The following is a 22349-nucleotide window of genomic DNA, read 5'->3' as shown; positions in this document are numbered from 1 at the left end:
ACAGTTTTCAGACAAAGTAATCAAAGTTATCTATAATCATATTAAAAATTTCTCTAAACCACTATTGATTAGAGAAATGCAAATTAAAATATCTCCGAGCTATCACCACACACATCAGATTGGCTAATATGACAAATACTGGAAGGAATGTGGGACAATTAAACTACCAATGCACTGTCGGTGAAGTTGTAGAACTGATTCAACCATTCTGGAGAGCAATTTGAAACTGTGCCCAAAGGGAGACAAAACCTTTGACCAAGCACAATAGCTAATAGGTCTGTATCCCAAAGAGATAAAAATCAAAAAGGAAAAGTATCTATATGTACAAAAATATTTATATCCATTCTTTTTGTGGTGGTAAAGAATTGGAAATTGAGGGGATTCTATCAATTAGGGAATGACTGAACAAGTTGTATATGATTGTAGTAGAATACTATTGTGCTATAAGAAATGACAAGCAGTATGCTCTCAGAAAAAAACATTATAAACAGTAACAGCAATATTGTATGATGATCTACTGTGAATAACTTGGCTATCTCAGCAGTATGATGATCTAAGACAATTCTGAAGGATTCATGATGAAAGGTGCTGTCCATCTCCAGAGAAAGAACTGGTGGAGCCTGAATGCAGATCAAAGATATTGTTTCTTTACTTTCTTTTCTTGTTTTTTTTTTCCTTTGTGATCTCTTTCAGAGTACAATTTATATAGAAATGTGTTTCACATTACTACACATGTCTAACCTGTGTCAAATAACTTGCCTTCTCAATGAGGAAGAGAATTTGGAACTCAAAATTTGAAAAAAGGAAGTTAAAATTGTTTTTACATGTAATTGGGGAAAAATTAAAAATTAAAAAAGAAAGCCATTAAGCATTAGTTCAAATAAAACTAGGAGCTGATTTTATGGAAAAAAACTAATAAATAGATTAACAAAAGAAGAAATAGAATACTTAAATAACTCCATTTTAGGAAAAAACAAACAAACAACTGAACAAGCCATCAATGAGCTCCCTAAGAAAAAAATCCCCAGGGCCAGATGCATTCACAAATGAATTCTACCAAACTTTTAAAGAACAATTAATTTCAATACTATATAACTATTTGGAAAAATAAGCAAAGGAGTCCTATCAAATTCATTTTAGGACACAAATATGGCACTGATATACCTAAACCAGGAAGAACCAAAAAAGTGAAGGAAAACTACAGACCAATTTCCTTAAGGAATATTGATGCAAAAAACTTAAATAAAATACCAGCAAGGAGACTGCATCAACACACAAGGATCAAACACTATGACTAGGTGGAATTTATGCCAGGAATACAAAGCTGGTTCAATATTAGGAAAACTCTCAGCATACACGACCACATCAATTACAAAAGCAACAAAAGTCGTATGAATATCAATATAGGTAGAAAAAGTTCTTGACAAAATACAACACTCATTCCTAGTAATACTGGAAACCAGAGGAATAAATGGTGGTTTCTTTAAAATTATAAGTAGTATCTATCTAAAACCATTAGCAAGCATTACCTGTAATGGGGTATAAAGCCAGAAGCCTTCCCATTAAGATCAGGAGTGAAGCAAGGATGCCCATTATCACCACTATTATTCAATATTGTACTAGAAATGTTAGCTATAGCAAGCAGTAAGAGAAGAAAAAGAAATGGAAGGAATTAGAATAGGCAATGAGGAAACAAAACTATCATTCTGCAGATGATACTTTGGTATAAAGACTTCTAGAAAATCAATTTTAAAAACTAGTTTAAATATTCAACAACTTTAGCAAAGTTCTAGGATATAAAATAAACCCACATAAAAGAGAAATCCCATTTAAAATGACTGTAGACAATATAAAATACTTGGGAGTCTACCTGCCAAGACAAACCCAGTAACTATATAAACACAAGTATAAAACACTTGGTGAGAAAATAATTATTAATAATGGGTTTCTTGGGGGACCCAGAAATCACTTTCTCAGCCCTTTCTACCCCCCACTCCACAAAGTCCAGTTCTTGAGAAGCTTCCATCAAACCTCATCTGGGACAAATTCAAGGGAACAAAAGGAATGGAGATAAGATTATTTTATCTAAGTAAAGGATTGATGGGATTAAATGACACCTAGATGGTGGATTTTGCTTTGAGCAACTTAAACTAGGGTGTTTTGCATTCTTTTCCCAGATTGTTATCCATAGAATTCATTTTAATGTACACCACCTTCAAGTCCAGTCAACCAATGGAATTGAATGACGCTAACCAATTAGCTTTGATCAATATATAATGACCTGCCTCTATCAAAAGAGAATAAAAAGACCCCCCCCCCCACCCCACGGTCCTTTAGGCTTTCTAGTCTCTTCTGGGTCTGCTCTTGGATCTCCTGGACACCATATGCTATTTCCCAGAGAGACAGCATGGGGCTTTTCTCCTGCTCCTGTTGACTGGCATGCTGAAGCTCTCTCCTTCCCTTCTCTACCATGTGGCCTGAGACCATGAGAAGTTAGGGAGATGTGGTCTATCCTTTACTAGCGTAATATTAATAAAATTAATATATGCTTACCCAAAGCTTGTATATATAGCAATAGCAATTAATTTCAAAAAACACAACTTCATACAAATAAAGCCAGATCTAAACAACTGGAGAAATATTAATTGTTCATGGGTAGCCTGAGCTACTATTTTTAAAAAAATGACAATTCTACCTAAATTTACTTATTCAGTGCCATATCAATCAAAATGCCAAGAAATTATTTTATAGAGCTAGAAAAAAAAATAAAATTCATCTGAAAGAATAAAAGGTCAAGAATGTCAGGGTATTCAATGAAAAAATATGATCTTAGCAGTACCAGTTCTCAAACTGTATTACAAAGTGGTAATCATCAAAACAATCTGGTATTGACTAAGAAATAAGAATGGTGGACCAATGCAATACATTAGGCATACAATACACAACAGTAAATGGCCATACTAATCTAGTGTTTGATAATGCAGAGTCAAGTTTTAGGGACAAGAATTCAATATTTTGCAGGGCAGCTAGGTGGTGTAGTCGATAAAGCACTGGCCCTGGGCACAGGAGGACCTGAGTTCAAAGCCGGCTTCAGACACATGACACTTACTAGCTGTTAAGTGACCCTGGGCAAGTCACTTAACCCTCATTGCCCTGCCCCCCCCCCAAGAATTTAACATTTTAACAAACATTGCTGGGAAAAATTGAAAAGCAGTTTGGCAGAAATGAGGTACAGACCAACATGATACACTGTATACCAAGATAAGGTAAAAACGGGTACATGATTTACACATAAAGGGTGATGTCATAAATTAGGGGAGCAAGGAATAGTTTACCTGTCACATCTATAAAGGAGGGTAGAATTTATGACCATATGAGATATAAAATGGATCATTTTAATTATATTACATTTCTGCACAAACATATCTGATGCAGCCAACATTAGAGGCAGCTACTTTTCCATAGCAAATTTCTCTGAAAAAGGCCTCATTTCTCAAATATATGGAGAACTGAGTCAAATGTATAAGGATGTATCTAATGTATCCAATTGATAAAAGGTCAAAGGATATGAAGTTTTCAGAAGAAATCAAAGCCATCTACAGTCATATAAAAAATGCAGATTAATGCACTGAGGTACCACCTTCACACTTATCAGATTAACCAATATGAGAGAAAAGGACAATGATAAATGTTGGAGGGGGATATAGAAAAACTGGGACACTAATGCACGGTTGGTGGAATTGTGAACTGATCCAATAATTTTGAAGAGCAATTTAGAGTTATGCCTATAAAATGGCATACCCTTTCATCCTGCAATATCATAACTAGATCTGGATCCCAAAGATTTTTTTTTTAAAGGAAAAGGATATACATTTACAAAAATATTTACAGCAGTTCTTTTTGTGGTAGCTAAGAATTGGAAATTATGGGGATGTTCATCAATTAGGGAATGGCTGAACAAACTGTAGTTTTTTACTGATAGAATATTATTGTGCTATAAAGAAATGACATTCAGGATGCTCTCAGAAAAACTTGGAGACTTAAATGAACTGATAACAAGTGAGCAGAACCAGAACACTCTACACAGTAACAGTAATTCTGTACAATGACTAACTGTGAGTGACTGCTATTTACAGCAATACAATGATCCAAGACAATTCCAAAGGACTTATGATAAAAAATGTTATCTTCCTCCAGAGAAAGAACTGATGGAGTCTGAATACAGATTGAGTTATACTTTTTAAACTTTCTCTCTCTTTTTTTGGGGGGAGGGGGTATGTGTGTGCTTTCTTTTTCAACATAGCCAATATGGAAAATCTGTTTTGCATGACTGCACATATGCAATCTTTATCAAATTGCTTGCCTTCTCAAGGAGGGGAGATGGAGAAAATTGGGAACTCAATTTTAAAAAGGGAATGTTAGAAATTGTTTTTACATGTAATTGAAAAAACCTTCAAATACAAAAATCTAAAAAAAAAGGGACTTTTACAGAAGGAAATTTTTATTCATTATGCAATTCCTGAAACAAAAAGAGACGAGAATAACTTAAAAGCAAGCCTAAAACGAAGATTTTGATAAATAAGAAATATAGACTTTAATTGGGGTTACTCACCGATGCTATATCCTTTATAAGCACATGGTTATTTACCAAAGAACAAGGCTGGCTTTGTTTTTTAATCAAAGATTGATGATACTTAAAGGAAAAGCACTGATTGCCGAAGTTAAATAGGGAACATTTAACTAGTTTGAAACATGAGAGATTCTTTACTTCCAAGATATTTAAAAGCTTCTCTATAACTTTTAAAATAACTGACAATTGTTTAAAAAAATTTAAAAGCGATCTGTAAGTAATATTTTTCCAACTACACAACTTCTTTCTTGTTCTGCAACCTAGTCCTTGTTCAAATTCTAAGACAAGATTTCTCTACCCAACCATTCAATGAAAACTTCAGCAACCACTCACAAACTCCAAAGGCTCAGTACATTCAAAATCAGTTCTGCTGTAAATTGGCTTTACCAAGGGGAATGTTTTCATTAAGGTCCAGAAGCCCTTCTCATCTGACACCAAGTTGATCTCAATGGCTCATCAAAAAACTAAAGTGTAAGATCTTATTACACTACTTATGTTTATAACTAATATCTTCATCACTTGTGAGTTGGTCAAGGAATTAATAAACAGGGTTCAATGTTGGAAGAAACTCTTGGCAATTCTGATTATTTCAGATAGAAATCTATTATTATGGATTATCAGTCTAAATTAACTCCTAATAATTCTGGAATCTAAATCTAATAAATCTGGAATCTGAAAGCTAAGAAATAATATACATTTGTGTGTGGGGTGGTACATATTATTTTAGATAATTTTAACAAACTTTTTGAAAAGCTTAAGACTTTTGATGTTCAAAATTCACTTTTTGCTTTTCTGTTCTTATTTTTTTTTTTTAAGGATAAATACTCTGGTACACTGAATATATATGATTTTACCTGCTAATTCCATGCTTTCCCATTCAATATGGTATCAAAAATTACCAAGCATATCACTTGCCCTTTTAAAGAGGTAGGGAAATAAATTCAAATAGCAGTTTTGAATGAATTATTGAGAATATTCTTAGAGAAAATACAATAATGGGAATGAAGTGAGGGGAAAGTAAAAGGAGGGCTGTTATTCCCTTAAAAGTCACTTAGAATTCACTTAACTGTTGCTGAGTTTGGCATCTTAATTTCTCTGCTTATTTGTAAGACATCTTAGTTAAAATGCCTTATTGGATGTGATCTAATACTCAGTCTTTTCACATTTAAGGATTAAAATTTTTATTGGAATTTATACTGTCCTTTAAACAAATACAATTTTGTTTTTTAAAACAAAGGAGATGATCCTAAAGTAACTGGAGTGGTTGAATCAAGAAGCTAGATTTCAAGGGTTGAGAAAGGAATAATTGGAGAAAAAGTGGAAGCAACATATATAGATGGGCATGTAAAGTGGACGGAACATATGTAGATGAGGATGTATCAGTGATGCTTCTTAACGGTTTGTCAGTGAAAGAGAAGTCAAAGAACCATAGTTTGAGGGAAAGTTTTCTCTAGTTCTAGCAGATGACACAGAAAAAGATTAATTTAAATAAAAATAGTATTGACACAATGACTCCAGTTAAATTAAAGCAGAAATATGTGATAAAAAATTATACAATAACAATTTTAAAATAAGTAGGAAATAACTAGGTCTTAGAATCATATAGTCCAACACCTTTCATTTTACATGAGGTATAATATGTAGTTAAGAATTTTATCAATACTTCAAAAAATGAATGTTTCATCATCAACACAGATCAAAGCTCATAAAAGAGTTCCATAAGTTGTTTATAGGCAAAACAAACAAATAAATGAAAAATCTGGTGACCAAACTTCTTTTTGTCTCTCCTAAATTTTGCTAGGTCAATCTTTGGACAATAGTCTTTTGTGGAATTTATACTAAAATTTCCAGATGAGTAGGACTCATGAGAGCTTCTACTCTGCTGAAATAGCCTTCAAAGACCCAGGGTGATCTCTATGTTATGATGAGGCACTAAATAGGGCTTTAATGGGGTTTTTAAAAAATATATTAAAACATAAAAAAAAAACCCCAAACAAAAGCCTCTAGGCTTTTGGATGAGATAGGGAGTTATTTTTGTTTGGTGTTAGAGTAAATGAATCTGTCATTTCATTAAGATAGGAAATTTCCCAATGCGAACACTTTTTCACTTTTAGAAATTCTTGAAAAATAGTTTAATGGACTTGTCCATGGTCACAAAGTATGTGTCAGAACCTAGGTCTCACTTATTTCAAGGATGACTATGCCATGCTTCCTCTTAGTTCTTTTTTTTTTTTAAATAGGTTGCTCATTTAGTATTCAATATAAAGTATTATGCAATAAAATACAATATAAACAACTGGGTCTCTGAGTCTATGGTGGACAGGATTTTAAGATGCAAACGAAATTTTAGGACATAAAAGACAGGATCAAAGTGTAAAATCATGATGCAGCAGTTTATGAAGCAAAGAATTTTAGAGTAAAAACAAGTCTGATTCCTTCTGGTCACACCCTGGCCTTTTGGAAATGTACATGAAAGTTAAGCATTCATGCCACAACCTGCAAACAGTTCCAGCTTCTCCACCTATGGAGATGCTTCTTAGGTGCTCTTTAAATGAGGTTACTTGTACAACCTTGGAACCTCGGGCAGAGGCTGTAACAAAGCTTAAGAGCAAACAATTTTTATTTTTGGCACCATCAGCAGCTTTTCCTTACTTTAAATAAAAACTGGCTGAACAAGTTCTTAATTATTATAGAAAACAATTGTTTCAGTAGACAAATAGCATCAAATATTACCATAATTACATGTTTTCCAGCTATGTTTATAGAAATTTAATTTCTTTTTTTCCTTTTTTTTTTTTTTTGCGGGGCAATTGAGGTTAAGTGACTTGCGCAGGGTCACACAGCTAGTAAGTGTTAAGTGTCTGAGGCTGGATTTGAACTCAGATCCTCCTGAATCCAGGGCCAGTGCTCTATCCACTGCGCCACCTAGCTGCCCCTGGAAATTTAATTTAAAAACTCCCTTTACATAACTAGACCTTTAAAGTTCATAAATTCATAGGCTTTAGAGTTGGGAAGAACCTTACAGATCATGTACCCAGATGGGTAAAATGACTTGCCCAAAGTTATATGGGCAGACACAGGATTAAAATCCAGGTATTTTAAACTAAAAATCCAGTACTCTTTCCACTAATTATGCCACATGGTATCTATAAAGGATAATATCCAATTTATAGTTTTACGTTTTACAAAAGAAAGTGCCCTCCTTACAACAACCTTTTGACAAAGCTAATTCGAACATCATCCTCATATTTCTGATGAGAAAACTGAGGTTCAAGGAAGTTAAACAATTTGCTCATGGTCACTCAACTAGCCTTGTGAATTGTTATCTAAGGCCTCCTGGCTCCTGCTCCTGGTTTCAGGGCTCTATGGACTATATCATGCTGCCTTAATGGCTTAAGTATCCACTAAGTATGACATGACATTGAGGCAATGTCATGACCTACACTGAATTGGATTTATGTGAGGGAGGACTGTGCAAGGTCACCAACTCTCTCCTCCAGAGCCAGATGGGTCCAGTGGCAAGATATACATCAGTATGACTGGAAATGGACCCAGATGTTTAAGGCAATTGGTTAAGCAACTTGCCCAGGGTTACAGAACTAGTAAGTGTCTGAGGTGAGATTTAAACTCAGGTCTTCTTGACTTCAGAGCCAGTGTTCTATGCACTGTGCCACCTAGCTGCCCGACTACCTTAAGCAGAGAAAGGTAAAAGGTAGTACAGTTTTTGCCCTCAAGAATTTGATAATATAACCTATTCCTCCCCCCTTCTTTTTCTAACCTAAAGAGATAAAGAACACTTCATGCTTTCCAAAGACAAAGTAGGCCCACTGAATCATATCTGAAGGAAGATTTTAAAGTGTAGTATTTAAACCTTTCAGGAATTTTGTTTTAAATGTTATCTTTTTGATTCAGACCACAAGTATTTCATTCTGAATTATTAAACTAGTTTAAAAGAAAAAAATTTAGAGGGATGCGGGGGAAAGCTTTGTTTCATAAACAAAATTCTGTCCCCCTGTAACAAAGAATTTTCACCATAAGCTTTCATTTCAGCTTCAATCAACCTCAATGCCATGCTGCCTTTTAAAAAGCTCTTGGCACTGCCTAGATTTAAAATCTGTTGTGACTTTTCCAAACAAATGCAAGCTGAAAATGGCTTCCACAATGTTGCCAAGAGAGTGAATACTTCACAATTAGTGTTCTAGTCATGTTGGAACAGAAACTTCCTACCTTGTACTATAATTCTTAGAAAAAAAGATTTGGTTCCTTGTGTCTGGCTTCTTTGCACCAAAAATTAAGCTGACAAAATTACCTCTCCTATCCACTAGTATAGTACAAAAGCTAAGAAATATATGTGAATAATCATAGCACAAAGTATAATGTGCTTCCATTAAAGTTCTCTTTACTACATAGAGATAACCAAGGTTTCTCAAAGACTAAGCCACTTTAGCACAAAATATGGCAACAACTACTAGCATTTATATAACACTTTGCAAATATTATCTCATTTTATCTTCACAACAACCTGAAAAGTAGGTGCTACTATTATCCCCATTTTATAGTAGATGGAACTGAGGATGATAGAGGTTAAGTGACTTGCCCAGGGTCACACAGCCATTAAATGTCTGAAATCATATTTGAATTCATCTTTTAACTCTAGCCCCAGTGTTCTATCCATTGGGCAACCTAGCCTAAAGTTTAAGTTCAGAGAAGTCCATCATCAGACAGGCCACTACACGATATTTTTTTTTTGTCGAGCAATTCATTAATACCAAGATATTATATGAGTATTCACATAACATAATAATAGATTTTCTGAAGTAAGTACAAGTATAAGAGGTATAACATACAACAAGTCAAAATTGGGAGAGATTATTTAGTGGGGATGGAGAGAATAGTAGATCAAAGCAGGCAAAGCAAGAAGGCTTGACTGAGGTATGATGGAGGGGAAGATTCCAGATAATCAGAATAGAGAAAGCATGCCAGTGGAATGATTTAGGATCCTTGGCGGGGAGGGGGGGGGGTGTTCCATCTGACCAGAGCATTGGGAAACTCAAAGCTGTAGTAAGATAAGAAGATAAGAGAGGTAGGTTGGGGCTAAATCAGGAAGGGCTTTGAATGCCTGGCATAAAAAAATCAGTATTTTATTACCTGGTTATCTCTTAAAAAACAAAACCAAAATCCTATCTTTAATCATTAGCTAGATAGCACATTGGATGGAGCACTGGCCTTGGAGTCAAGAAGACCTGAGTTTAAATCTCACCTTAGACACTTACTCACCATCACCCCAATGTCATGATCCTCTTCAAGAATGAAGGACAAACAATATGCTTTCTCCACCAAACAGGTATAGAGGTACAGAAAACATATCTACTATGCAAAAAAAAAAAAAAAAAAGACAAGGTTCTAAGGCAACATAAGAAAGATCTCTGTAGCAGGGAAAAAAGAAGCTAAAAAACTAATAGTTTTAAAAATTATTATTAAAATAGTTTTAACATTACAGACCTCTTGAAAAGTCTCAAGGGCCCCCAGGATGCCTCAGACAACATTTTGAGAATTGCTATGTAGATAATAGGAATCCAGGTGTAAAAGCTAACTGGGACAAAAACATGGACTCATTCCCCAAGGGAGGAAAAAAAAATGGTTCCCAACAGACCAAAGGAAGTAAAGTTATAATTCCTATCATGGCATTGGCCAACAGCAGGCATAAGGAAATTCCAGATTCAAATTATCAGTACCTCATGACTCTCCAATTCTTCCTAGAAGTGAGGTATAGGGGGCAGGTAGGTGGTGAAGTGGATAGACCACCAGCCCTGGAGTCCGAAGGACCTGAGTTCAAATCCGGCCTCAGACACCTGACAACTCACTAGCTGTGTGACCCTGGGCAAGTCACTTATCCCCAATAATAAATAAATAAAATAAACATTAAAAAATAAAGAAGTGAGGTATATAATATGTGGTTGTTCTGAAATTAGTACTAGACAGAAATAATCAAGAGTTGACTGTATACCTCACTTTCTTTTTTGCAGAGGTAGAGGGACTATGGGTATGGAATATTGTACAGAAGACAGATTTCACTGATGTGTTGGTTAGTTACTGAATCACTCCCCCCTTTTCTTTTTTGTTACAAGAGATGACTGGGGAATGTAAAAGAAGGGGGAGGCTTAAATTGTATAATAAAATTGTTTAAATATTTCTGAAATATTTCTATTATCCAATTATGCAAGTAAATCACATAAAATTATAATACATAAAATGTGATTAGTTTTAACTATTTATAGGCAACATATGATGCAAATGGTTTACAAAGTAATTAAAAGGTAGTATTATTTTACAGTTAAGAAAATCTAGTTATAAAGGTCTATGCCTAATGCAAACTGTCAAAATATATCCAAAATCACTTTTAAAAGATTTTTTTTCACTAGATTACCTTCTATATCTAGCAGACTAAAAAAAGAATTTTTTCTGTGATCTTTTTCTCAATTCTGCAAGCATTTACTAAGCTTCTTCTATATTCAAGGCATTGAGCTTACAAAGGCAAAAAGCAACAGTTCCTTAGCTTCCATGGAGCTGCAGCATATAGAGAGATATAAGTAAATAAGTACATAAAAACAAAGTTACCTGAGCACAAAGCGGGGGGGAGGGGGGGGGAGATATGGGAAAACTTCTCAGGTTACACCTGAACTATGTCTGGAAAAAAGGATAGGGAGGCAGGGGCAGCAGAGTCTTCAGTCTCCAAAAATCCTTTTTTGCAAGCTTTACTAACTTTAAGATGATGTTTTAATTAGGTTCTGCCTCCTTACTGTCCCATTTAAAGCATCTAATTTAAACTTCAGGCTTAAAAAAAAATGTATTTCACTGGTCTGGGGGAGAATAAATTCTGGAGCCCATAAATTCTTATGCCAGTGTATAAATATCATTCTGCATTGATACAGCATTTATCACAATGTTATTGCCAAAACAGGCATGTCTTTAGGGATCGCCCTCCCCACTGTTTATTTAAACAGTAGAACCTCAGGTTACATTAGTTACATGACCTTTAGCAAACCAATTTGCTAGGGATGAAGTCAGTGGGCAAAACACAGTAGTCAATCAATAAGTATTTGTTGTCTGGGAGTCCAGGGACCTAGATTCCATGAGGGTGCTCTTTGCACTTAAGGACATTACATTTACACCAAAGATGCTAATATAAATTTTAAGCCTGTGGGTCATACCCTTTTTTTGTAGTTTTTATAAATCATTTTTAGATCACAGGTTTGGCCTATGAGCCATGGTTGCTGACCCCTGTCCTAAAACAACATCTTCAATGGAATAAGTTTCCTGCAATTGCAATATAAAGATCTTAACATGAAAAAGTTTGTGAATTTCCAAAGCAAATTAAATAATTTGTGTTAAATTTGAAATGGTTGGTTTGTGTGAGTTATTTTGATGGTAGTTGTCCTAGAAGCATGGATTCCACACTTTTATATTTTTGAAATACACTTTAGTACCATTTTTAAAAAATACTGGTCTTTCAGGAGTAGTTTGCAGATTCAAGTTAAAATATATAATTCTACAAAAAAAATATAACGAAGATCATTTCAGCCACGGAAAAGGCAATGATACATTTTGAAAGTATCAGAACACAAGAAATTTGAAATAGGTTTCATATTGAAATAAACAGCTTCATCTATAACCAGAGAAAGAACTGATGGGACTCTGAATGTAGACTGAAGCATACTATTTTCATTTTATTTCATGTGTGATTTTTTTTCTTTTTGGTCTTTTTTTTTCACAACTATGACTAATATGGAAATGTTTTGCATGATTATACATATATAACCTATATCAAACTGCTTGCTATTTTAGGAAGAGGAGAGGGAGAGAAAAATTGGAAACTCAAAATTAAAAAAAATGAATGCTAAAAAATTGTCTTTACATATAATTGGAAAAAATACAATTAAAATAAGAAACAGCTTCCACAGGTGCCTATATTAGGAGAAAAACAAATTGGACCAGGTTCTGTTGAGTCTTAATGGGTTCAATCAACTCCCTTGTCTACAACAGACAGAAAGAAGGTAACTATATAATTTCTTTTCATGCAGTCTCAGCAATAGACCTAGAAGCAGAGGGTGGAATATTCAGCAGTTCTTTACCAACCTTTCAACTCAACAAGCTACCAGTATTATTAAAAGTTCTTTATTCAATTACTCAGGAGTATCTAAATGCTAATGACTGAATTGGGCAGCTAGGTGGCTCAGTGGACAAAGCACTGGGAAGGAAGACCTGACCTCAAATACGGGTTCAGATAATTACTAGCTGTGTGACCCTGGACAAGTCACTTAATCTCTGTTTGCCTAAATCCATTGAAGAAGGAAATGGCAAACAATTCTAGTATCTTTGCCAAGAAAACCCCATGGACAGTATTGTTGTGTTTTAGTCCAAGGACTAATGAAGGGTCTGATATAACTGAACAACAACTGAATCCTCAAAGCCTACATGAAAGATGTGAAAATAGTGGCTCTCTGGAGTCAGTAAGATGCTATGCACTGAGTTTGAGTCAGAGAAAACTTAACAGCAACACCGAATTGAAAGTCAGTGACCCCTACCTATTTACTGTCATGTTAACTGAATCACAAAATAAATGACAAGATCACGTTCTTGATTTGGTTTGATCTTACTTATAAATACCCAGCAGTGTTATGCACAAAGAATGTGTTCAACAATACTAATTACAGTGCCAAGATCAAACACAAGAGCCACCAACTGATAAATGACAAATTCCTAATTTGAACCTATTCTAGACATATTTCCAGAAGTAACTTCATTAGAATCACTTATGAGCCAAACATCATTTGAATGGTAAAATTGCTTTTAAGATTTGCAAAATACAATGAGGCCTTAGAATATAACCAATTAGCAGCATTAAATACTTTGTATATACATCAGGATACTTTTAAAAAACAGCTACTTGGGGGCGGCTAGGTGGCGCAGTAGATAAAGCACCAGCCCTGGTTGCAGAAGTACCTGAGTTCAAATCCAGCCTCAGACACTTGACACTTAGAGCTGTGTGACCCTGGGCAAGTCACTTAACCCCCATTGCCTCGCAAAAAACCCCAAAACCCCAAAACCCCAAAACCAAACCAAAACAAAAAACCCCAGCTATCTGACAGTTACTGCAGGTAACTACAAAGAGGCTGGGCAAAGAAATATTTTCGATATTAAACTAGAATATGAGTATAAGAAACAGCAACAGATCTAGAGTAGTGAGAAAAGGAAATGGACCTTAATCACAGAATTGAGAGATGGAAAGAACCTCACAAGACATCTAGTCAGCTCCACCCATATACCACAGAATTTCCACTATCACCTACCCAGTAAGACCTCCAAGGAACAGCCTTTGCACTTTTGAAAAGTTCTAATTGTTAGGAAGTTACTCTTGGCATCTAGGCCTCTTTGCAACTTCCACAAACTGCCCCTGATTCGATCTTCTATTTGTAAGAGCTAACATTTATATAGTACCCTTTATAAATTACTTTATAGGTATTATTTAATTTGAGTCTTACAAAAATCCTGAAATAGCCGTTTGCCCAGGGTCGCACAGCTAGTGTAGTGAGGCAACATTTGAACTGAGGTCTTCTTCACTACAGGGCCAGTACCTGATCTACTATATAACACCCAAGTGATTCTAGCTTGCCAAGATATTTTTGGATCCCAACTCTGTTCCTCCCAGCTTTCTGTCACCTATAAATTTTATGAGCATAACATTATGCCTTTATCCAAATGATGAATTGATCCACTGAAAAAAAGTGAAACAGCACAGATCCCTGTGGCTGTCCTTTGGTGAGGTTGACAAGGAATCATTAACTACTCTTTTGTAAATATCAAGGGGAGGAAATAGGATAGAGAAAAATACAATTAGCAATAGTAACTGAAAAAAATTTGAAGCAGAGATTAGGATGGAACACTATTGTTCTGTAAGAAATGAAGAGCAGGATGCTATCAGAAGGCCTTATGAAAAATGAAATCCATATACAGAGAAAGAACTGATGGTATCTGAATACAGATTGAAGTATAAATCTTTTTGTTAGTTCCTCTTTCTAAAGTTTTTTTTTTGTTATGTTTTGCATGACTGCACATGCATAACTTATATTGAATTGTTTGAGTTCTTAAGGGGGGATGAGGGAAGGAGGATAAGAATTTGGAACAAAGTTTTAAAATAATCGATGTGAACATTTGTTTTTACATGTAACCTGGGGAAAATTCTAAATAAATAAATAAATAGAAATGCACTTTAAAAACTTTTTAAAAAAAGAATCTTAAAAAAACCCCCAACAAACTACTCTTTCAGTCAAGCCATTCAACCAGTTCTAGATCCATCTGATTGTATTATTGTCCAATCCATCTCCCCATCTTCTCTACAAGAAATACATGAGATTCTTAATCAAAAGCTTTGCTAATTATATTGAATATCCACTGTTAGTCAATTTTGTGCTATTATTTTTTCAGAGCAGCAAGTCATAGAACTGAGTTGAAAGAAACATTAAATACTGTTGTCCAACCTTTACTTGAGTATAAATTGCTTTACATCACAGACAAGTGGCTGGTTATCCAACTTGTAGAGGGGAGAAGGAAGGTGGGGCAAAGACAAGCTTCAAGTGTGACTACACCACTATGAAGACTCACAAATAAAGCCAGTTCTTACTGCTGAGCTTCAAATATGTATATTTTCCTACATAAGGGGTTTTAAATCCAGTGCTTGTGAACTGTGTGTACAAATACTTATGTATAAAACTCTATATCAATACAATTGGTTTCCTTTGTAATCCAATAGAACTTATTTTATGCACTTAAAAACATTCTGAAAAGAGATCCCTAGGCTTCAGCAGACTGCTAAAGGGGTCCATGACACAAAAAAAGGTTAAGAATCTTCAGACCAAGCTAAACTTCCCCTTTAGACAGACTATTCTTTAACTTCCCGGTTTTTGTCTGTGGCACCACAGTCCTCTCAAGCACATAACCTCAGGGTTGCCTTTGATCTCTGTTCCCAAACCTGGTGTGGTTGGCCAAGCCCTGTTAATTTCACTTTTTTAAAAAAAAATTCACTTCTAATACCTTGTTATTCCCATGTATTCAAGCCAGTAAAGGTCTTCTGTCTCCTACTCCAATCTGTCCTTTATACTTTCAGAAAAATCTTTTTCATAGAGACACCTGGTTTTATTATTCCTCTGGTCAAAAATCTTTAGTGGCTTCTTCGACAGTAGAAGTTCAAATTCTTTTGCATATCATTCAAGGTACTCTACCTTTCCAAGCACCACCTTACCTTTCCAGCTTTATCCCAAATTATTCTGGTTCTCTGTATGACTCATCCAAATCAGACAATTATCTGCTATTGTGTCTTTGCTCACACCATTTCCTATACCTATTTCATGAAGCTTTTTCTGGTCTCCTGGGTTTGATCTTTCCCTTTCAACTTCATCTAGTACTGTTTCCCACCCTTCAAATATACTTGGGCATTACTTATCCATTTGTTTTAAGCTTCAAATTTACTGTCCAGAGCTGCATGCACACGTGCATTGTATTATCTTAACTGTCTTATCTTATCCTAGAACAGTGCTCTGTATACAGAAGGTGCTAAATATTTGCTGATAATTGAATGAATTTAGGACAAAGAGCTTTTTTACTGTAGCCACACATATTGGTTTTAAATTCTCTTGATCTATTCTACTCTCTCTAGTTTAATCTTGGCATCATTCTCTTTGGTAGAGAAAAATAGACAAAATAGAGTCAAGGCCTCATTCTGACTATAATGATTAAGTAAAGCACTCTCCCAACCTGATAAAAAAGGAAAAATGTTTTATCATTAAGGAGATAACACTGTGGCCATTCAATCTGTGGTAATTTCACAATTAAATTTAAGATGTCAGCTATGCTTAAATTTATTATGAAGATGTAAGGTTAAATCCCTCATGGAGTTCAAAAACAAACACTATGGAAACTGAAAATCTTTATTACCATCCATCATCTTTAGAGAAAAAGCATCCTTCTCCACTTACACATCCATAGCCATACATAAACACATACACTTTGCAAAATAATCTATTGCCTTCTTGCATTTTACATTTTAAGGCTTTATGACATGTACTAGCCCAAACCACAAAAGTAGAAACACCAAACAAATGCATACTAATCTCTTTTTAAAATTAAATTTAGTCTCTCAGTTTTTTATTTCTCTGTTTACTTTTCTTCCATAACAGATTTGAAGATATCACAGGGAAAGATAAAGTGCTACAAGAAAGTTTTGATATAATAATAATAATAGCTAACATTTATATAGTACCTGTTATGTGTCAGGCACCATACTAAGTGCTTTATTATCTCATTTGATCCTCACAACAACCCTGTGAGGTAGGTGCTATTATTATCCCCATTTTACAGATGAAGAAACTGAGGAAAACAGGCTAAAGGACTTGCCCAGGGTCACTGGGACTGGATTTGAACTCAGATCTTCCTAACTCCAGGCCAGTGGTCTATCCAATGTCACCAAGATGCCCCATTTTCACCATTTTAGTATTGCTAGCTTTCCTGTATGAAGGTTAAAAAAAAAAGCATCTTGGTATAGGGAATCAGGACAAGAGGACCAAGATTTGAATCAGGATTCTGCAATTTACTATGTGACCTTGGGCAAATCACTTAACCTCTTTGGGCTTCAGAGTTCTCACCTTCAAAATGAGCAGGTTGAGGCAGCTAGGTGGCGCAGTAGATAGAGCACTGGCCCTGGAGTCAGGAGTTCAAATGCGCCTCAGACACTTAACACTTACTAGCTATGTGACCCTGGGCAAGTCACTTAACCCCAATTGCCTCACCAAAAAAACCCAAACAAACAAACACAAAAAACCCAACAAAAAACAAAATGAGCATGTTGAACTAGCTGGCCCCTGTGATATCTCTAAGGTATCTTCCAGTTTTAGATCTATGATCCTAAATTGTCTTGTACTGGGCTTAGCCTACAGCACTGTTAATCAGTTCCACTAGACACAAGAGAAATTCTGACATGTATAGAAAATGTTGTATGGCAGTGATACTATGTTGCTTTTATCAGTGAGGTCTGGATAGTTTGTAACAGTTATGAAAATTGGCCCAAGTTGAAAAGTGAAGTTAAGCTATTTGTAGATCTATGAGAAAAACATGGACACTACAATCCTTATTCAAGAAAGAACAAAGTAATGCAGCTATACCAGCTTCCAGAACACGAATGATACTAACTATATGGCATTTGCCATTTGTTTTAAAGAGCTTAAAAAAGTTCTTTACTTTTTAAAATAAGATATTTTCTTGGAACTATAAGAAGCTATATATTTTGTCGTTTAAGGTACCTGATAAAATAGTGCTTTAAGAAGAATGTCAGTAGTTTTTAATTATAAGATGATTTGAAAAAATATTCCAAGAATATTTGAACATTTTACCACTGAAAGTTGGTACTGAAAAGATGTTTTATTACAGACCTAAAAGTACTAATCATATAAGGGTTTAAAACAAACCAAAAAAACAAAACAAAAACATATTATCAACTGAATGCTTTTAAGAATTAATTAGAGTAGTAACAAGAGAGAGTTGAAGGAACTGTGGTTTTGGAATCTTCAATGAGTTTGAATCCAGATTCTATTTCTTGTCCTTCTTTGGCTCTTAGTGAATTTCACCTCTGTAAGATAAGAGTCTGGACTAGAAGGTGTGTAAGGCTCCTTCTGCCTCTAAATTAATGATGTCATGAATATAGATGATTTAGTTAAGAAGTTATTTGTCCAGCAAATTGGAAAGTAATCCTCATAAATGAGCAATACTCCACATCAACTGGATAGATTACTTTGCTACACTCTAAGCTTGAGAGCAAAGTAATAAGGGCACCCAAGAGTTGTGCAGACCATATTTAGTTCTTTCTAGTGTCAGAAAGATAGGTCCACCATTTAATGGACAATATTAACGCATCAAAAATACAGTTGGCTAACAGATATCAAGTTAAATGGGTTCTAATAAATCTGAAATGTGTATTTCAGGTCTCATAATTATTTATCTTCAGGAAGCTTTCATATCAACAAAGTCTCCTGGCATTCAAGGTCGTGCACAATCTATTGTTGCCCTACCGTTCCAACCCTGTGTCATGCTATTTACCTATCCTTGGGACTTACAAACTCTACTCAAGTCAGTTAAGTGAAGTTCCAATAAGTTAACGTTAGTCACATATGTTGTTTCCAGTTAATAATGTATTTTTTAAAAAACCCTTTTTAAAGATTATAAAAGTAACATAGCTATAGGGGTATGACAGTGCAATAAGGACTGGATATAATTTTGCTTTCTTGCTTTGTCATTATAAAATGAAAATTTCCATCTATTAACCGATATTTAATTGGCCTATCGGACGATTCTTTTCCTAAATGCTGCTTTTAGCATTTTAGTTTGTCAAAACAACCTAGTAAGGACAGGAAAGTTGATGTAAGAAAAGATAACAGGGGGGAGATGGCAGTACAAGCTTGTGTAAACAGTTACATATACCTTTAATTAGCCGGTTTTGTTGAGCTGGTAAATCAGGTTAAACTTTGCTTTGAGATGTTCATTTAGTCACCAGTGTGCAATGGCTCCTGGGGACTGTAACTGCACACAGATATAAGTCTTTTCTACTTTATTAGCTCTTACTTCTAGTGTGTCTCCATAACACAAGCGCTAGAAAATCTGGGTATCTCATAAAGGGGATGAGAATCAAAGCACTGGTGGGGCCAACTGCTTATCTACGCCCAGGGTAACAAACTAGACGGAATAGCTCAAAGATGTATTCCCGGTTACTAGGTCTAGAGGAAGTAGTTTGTAAGTGAATTCTAAGTAGGGGACCCCGCCCTCGCCTCATCTCACCCGCCCTGCGAACCCCAGGGAGGGGGGACCGGTGCCCCAACACCTCGCAAGTCCCCGTGGCCTCTAAGGCCGAAAAGGGGTAGCCCGTGGCGGGGAGAGAAAGGTGCTGTTCAAGGGCAGCTTCCAAGAAGGCAGCCCAGGTCTGGGGCAGTCCAACCCCGGGAAGGTCTCGGCCCACCTCGGGCTGTGCCCCACCCAGGCCACGGCGCGGCCGGCGGAGGACAGTGGAGGAGAGGCTCGGGCGGATGGTGGCGGGCTCACCGGATGTAGGGCGAGGCGGCCGCCAGGATATTCTTCTGTACCGGGATCTCCTCGCCCTCCAGCACCAGGTGCGCGTCGCAGAAGCGGGCCTCCTCTCGGAACGAGCTCAGAGCGCGGAGAAGCCGAGCGGCATGCTGAGGGTCCGACACAGCGCTGCCCTCCGCCATCCTGCCGCCCGCGCTGCCTGCCCCTTGTCTACCCCTTCTCCTGGGGGCCGCCACCTCAGTGTCCCCCCCCCAACGCGTCCTGCACGGGCGTTCTGGCCGTCACTCTTGGCGCGCGCTCCTTCGTTCGATGGTTCACGGGCAGGAAAACAACGGAAGGAGCGCGAGGCGAACTGGGCTGTACTGGGGTTACGCCATTAACAGTGCGATGGAGAGGTACGGTGGGGGCCAGCCCCCCCCTCGGGTTCTTTTAACGGATCCCAAAGTCTGGCGTCATCACTACGCGACTGCCCCGCCTTCCGCGTGCGCCCAACAGCGTATCACAGGCTTCCTCCAAAACTCCACCCCCTTCTTTTAAGAGTAGAGAATAAGCGGGGTATCCCGAGCTAGTAGGAGGAGGGAGCGAAGCGACCGGGGCTGGTCATAGGGGTGTCCGCCCAAATCCTTCATACAGCGGGGAGAAGGCGGAGCTCGGGCAGGTCCATCTCTTTCGCGGAAGGGGGGGAGGTAGGGGGCGACCGTCCAACTCACTTATTTCATTCTTGGGTGTGTTTTGGGGAATGGGAGTGGGGGTCTCAATCTTGCTTAGCTAGAACCGCGGAGGGCGGAGCTTGGGCTTGAACCTCAAGGGAGCTCGGAATGTCTCGCCTAGTACTTAAGAAGGGCGCCCCTCCTGCCCTGGGGGGTGAACGGGACTGAGGAGGGCCACTGGCCGCTGGGCCTTATTAACCTTGCCTTTAATTTACGAGAGGGGCGTTCCTCTTTTGAAGGACCAGCCCGCCTCGTTACAGGTAGGGGCTCTCCCACCTCACTCGCAGGAGTCAGGGCTCGGGTCCAATTCACCTGTGTGGGGGGCGGGGTGTCGGTGTTTGGCTCCCACGAGAGACTCTCCAACGAGAGTCCCTTCCCCCTTCCCCCAGTGAAACTGGTTTCTTCCTCCCCTACCGAGGCTCTTTCCCGGTCGTGGGAGGAGCCTGGAGCTCGCATCTGGTGGGCTGTGGGACCCATGGACCAACTCTCAGAGGAGCCCGCGGTGGTTTTGCTGAGGACTGACCTAGTGACCGAGGCGTGGTGGACCAACCTACCCACTGTCTAACCAACCGACCGAGACAAAAATGACCAACCCAATGGCAGGGTGTGGTTCCCCTTGGGCTGGCTGCCCGAGGGAGGGAGGGAGCATAGACACTGAAGGTTGAAGACTGGGGCAGTGGAAAGAAAGAGCACCAGGTTTGGAGGCAGGAGACCTGGATTCCAGTCCAGACTCTATCATTTACTGCTGTGTGAGCTTGTACAAGTCACTTCACCTCTCTGGGCCTCAGTTTCCATATCTGTAAAAGGAGGGTTGGGGTTAGATAACCATGGTAGCTCTAAATATAGCCACAGACATTTACTAGCTGTGAGATTCTGGGCAAGCCACAACCTCTGCCTCAGTTTCCTCAGCTGTAAAATGGGATAGCACCTACAGGGTTGTTAGGATCAACTGAGATAGTAGTCATAAAGCACTTAATCAAAGTGCCTGGCACATAGTAGGTGCTTACTAAATGCCTGTACCCTAAATTCATGATCTTGTTACTGACTGGGGAGGAAGGTGATGCTGGTGTAAGAGTTATGAGTCACAGTATCTCAGGGGGTTTGGGGACTCAGAGGTCATCTGTTGTCCCTTCACCTCCAGGATTGGTGCAAGAAACCCCTCCACAATATCCTTTAGCAGGTAATGGGCCAGGTTTCACTTATATTCCTCTAAGTGATACTGAGCAGAGGGCTTGATAATTGTCAAAAGTTTGGAGAACAACTGTGGGAGCAGGTCAGACCTCTCCGTGTCACTGTTGCAAGTGGCTTGCACTACTCCTTTGGTCCTTTCTAGGCATTAGCTGCAGCTGTGTAAATATAATCTAGTGCTTTCCACACAGTTAATAAAGAGGGAAGGGGAATCCTATGTCAGGTCTTCTTAGACCTGGAGGAATTTGAGGCCCAGGGAAGGGAAGTGGTTTGCCTAAGATCACACAGGTAGCTAATGGCAGAGTCCAGAATTAGAATGCAGGTTTTCCTCTTCCCAGACCAGGCCACATTCCACTATACTCCAGTAGTAAGTTCCACATTCATAGGAGACCATTTGTGTTGTCTTGTAGTGTTTTTTGACAAGGGCTAATAATCTCTCCAAATGAGCCATAGACTCCTTGAAGGTTAGGCTTATGTCTTATACTTCTGTTTATTCCCATCAGTCTTGAGCATGTAGTAGGCACTCAATAAATGCTTACTGTTTGGTAGAAATGACTACTCTGTACCAAAGGCTCCCAGAAAACTAAAGTACAAACAACAGAAACACTAACATAGCTCCAGTTACTTGGCAAAGGTGACAATGAATCACAGAAAGGGGCTTCTGGAGTGACTGGAAAAAACTGGAAAATATGAGA

The 22349-nt window shown here is 37.6% G+C and overlaps 1 protein-coding gene across 1 annotated transcript in view; it reads right to left on the bottom strand.

The window, feature by feature from the left end:
* Positions 1 to 20157, bottom strand: part of GAN (gigaxonin) — an 89075-nt gene extending 68918 nt beyond the window's left edge. Inside the window, exon 1 of the mRNA XM_043983482.1 lies at positions 19772 to 20157. Coding sequence (XP_043839417.1) covers positions 19772 to 19938 — 167 coding nt within the window. The 5' untranslated portion in view covers positions 19939 to 20157. The remainder of the gene's footprint in view (positions 1 to 19771) is intronic.
* Positions 20158 to 22349: the final 2192 nt, after the last annotated feature.

The sequence above is a fragment of the Dromiciops gliroides genome, chromosome 2 (assembly GCF_019393635.1).
Source record: "Dromiciops gliroides isolate mDroGli1 chromosome 2, mDroGli1.pri, whole genome shotgun sequence".
Lineage (NCBI taxonomy): Eukaryota > Metazoa > Chordata > Mammalia > Microbiotheria > Microbiotheriidae > Dromiciops > Dromiciops gliroides.
The sequence above is the reverse complement of the archived record's forward strand: the minus strand, read 5'-3'. Positions and strand labels throughout refer to the sequence as shown.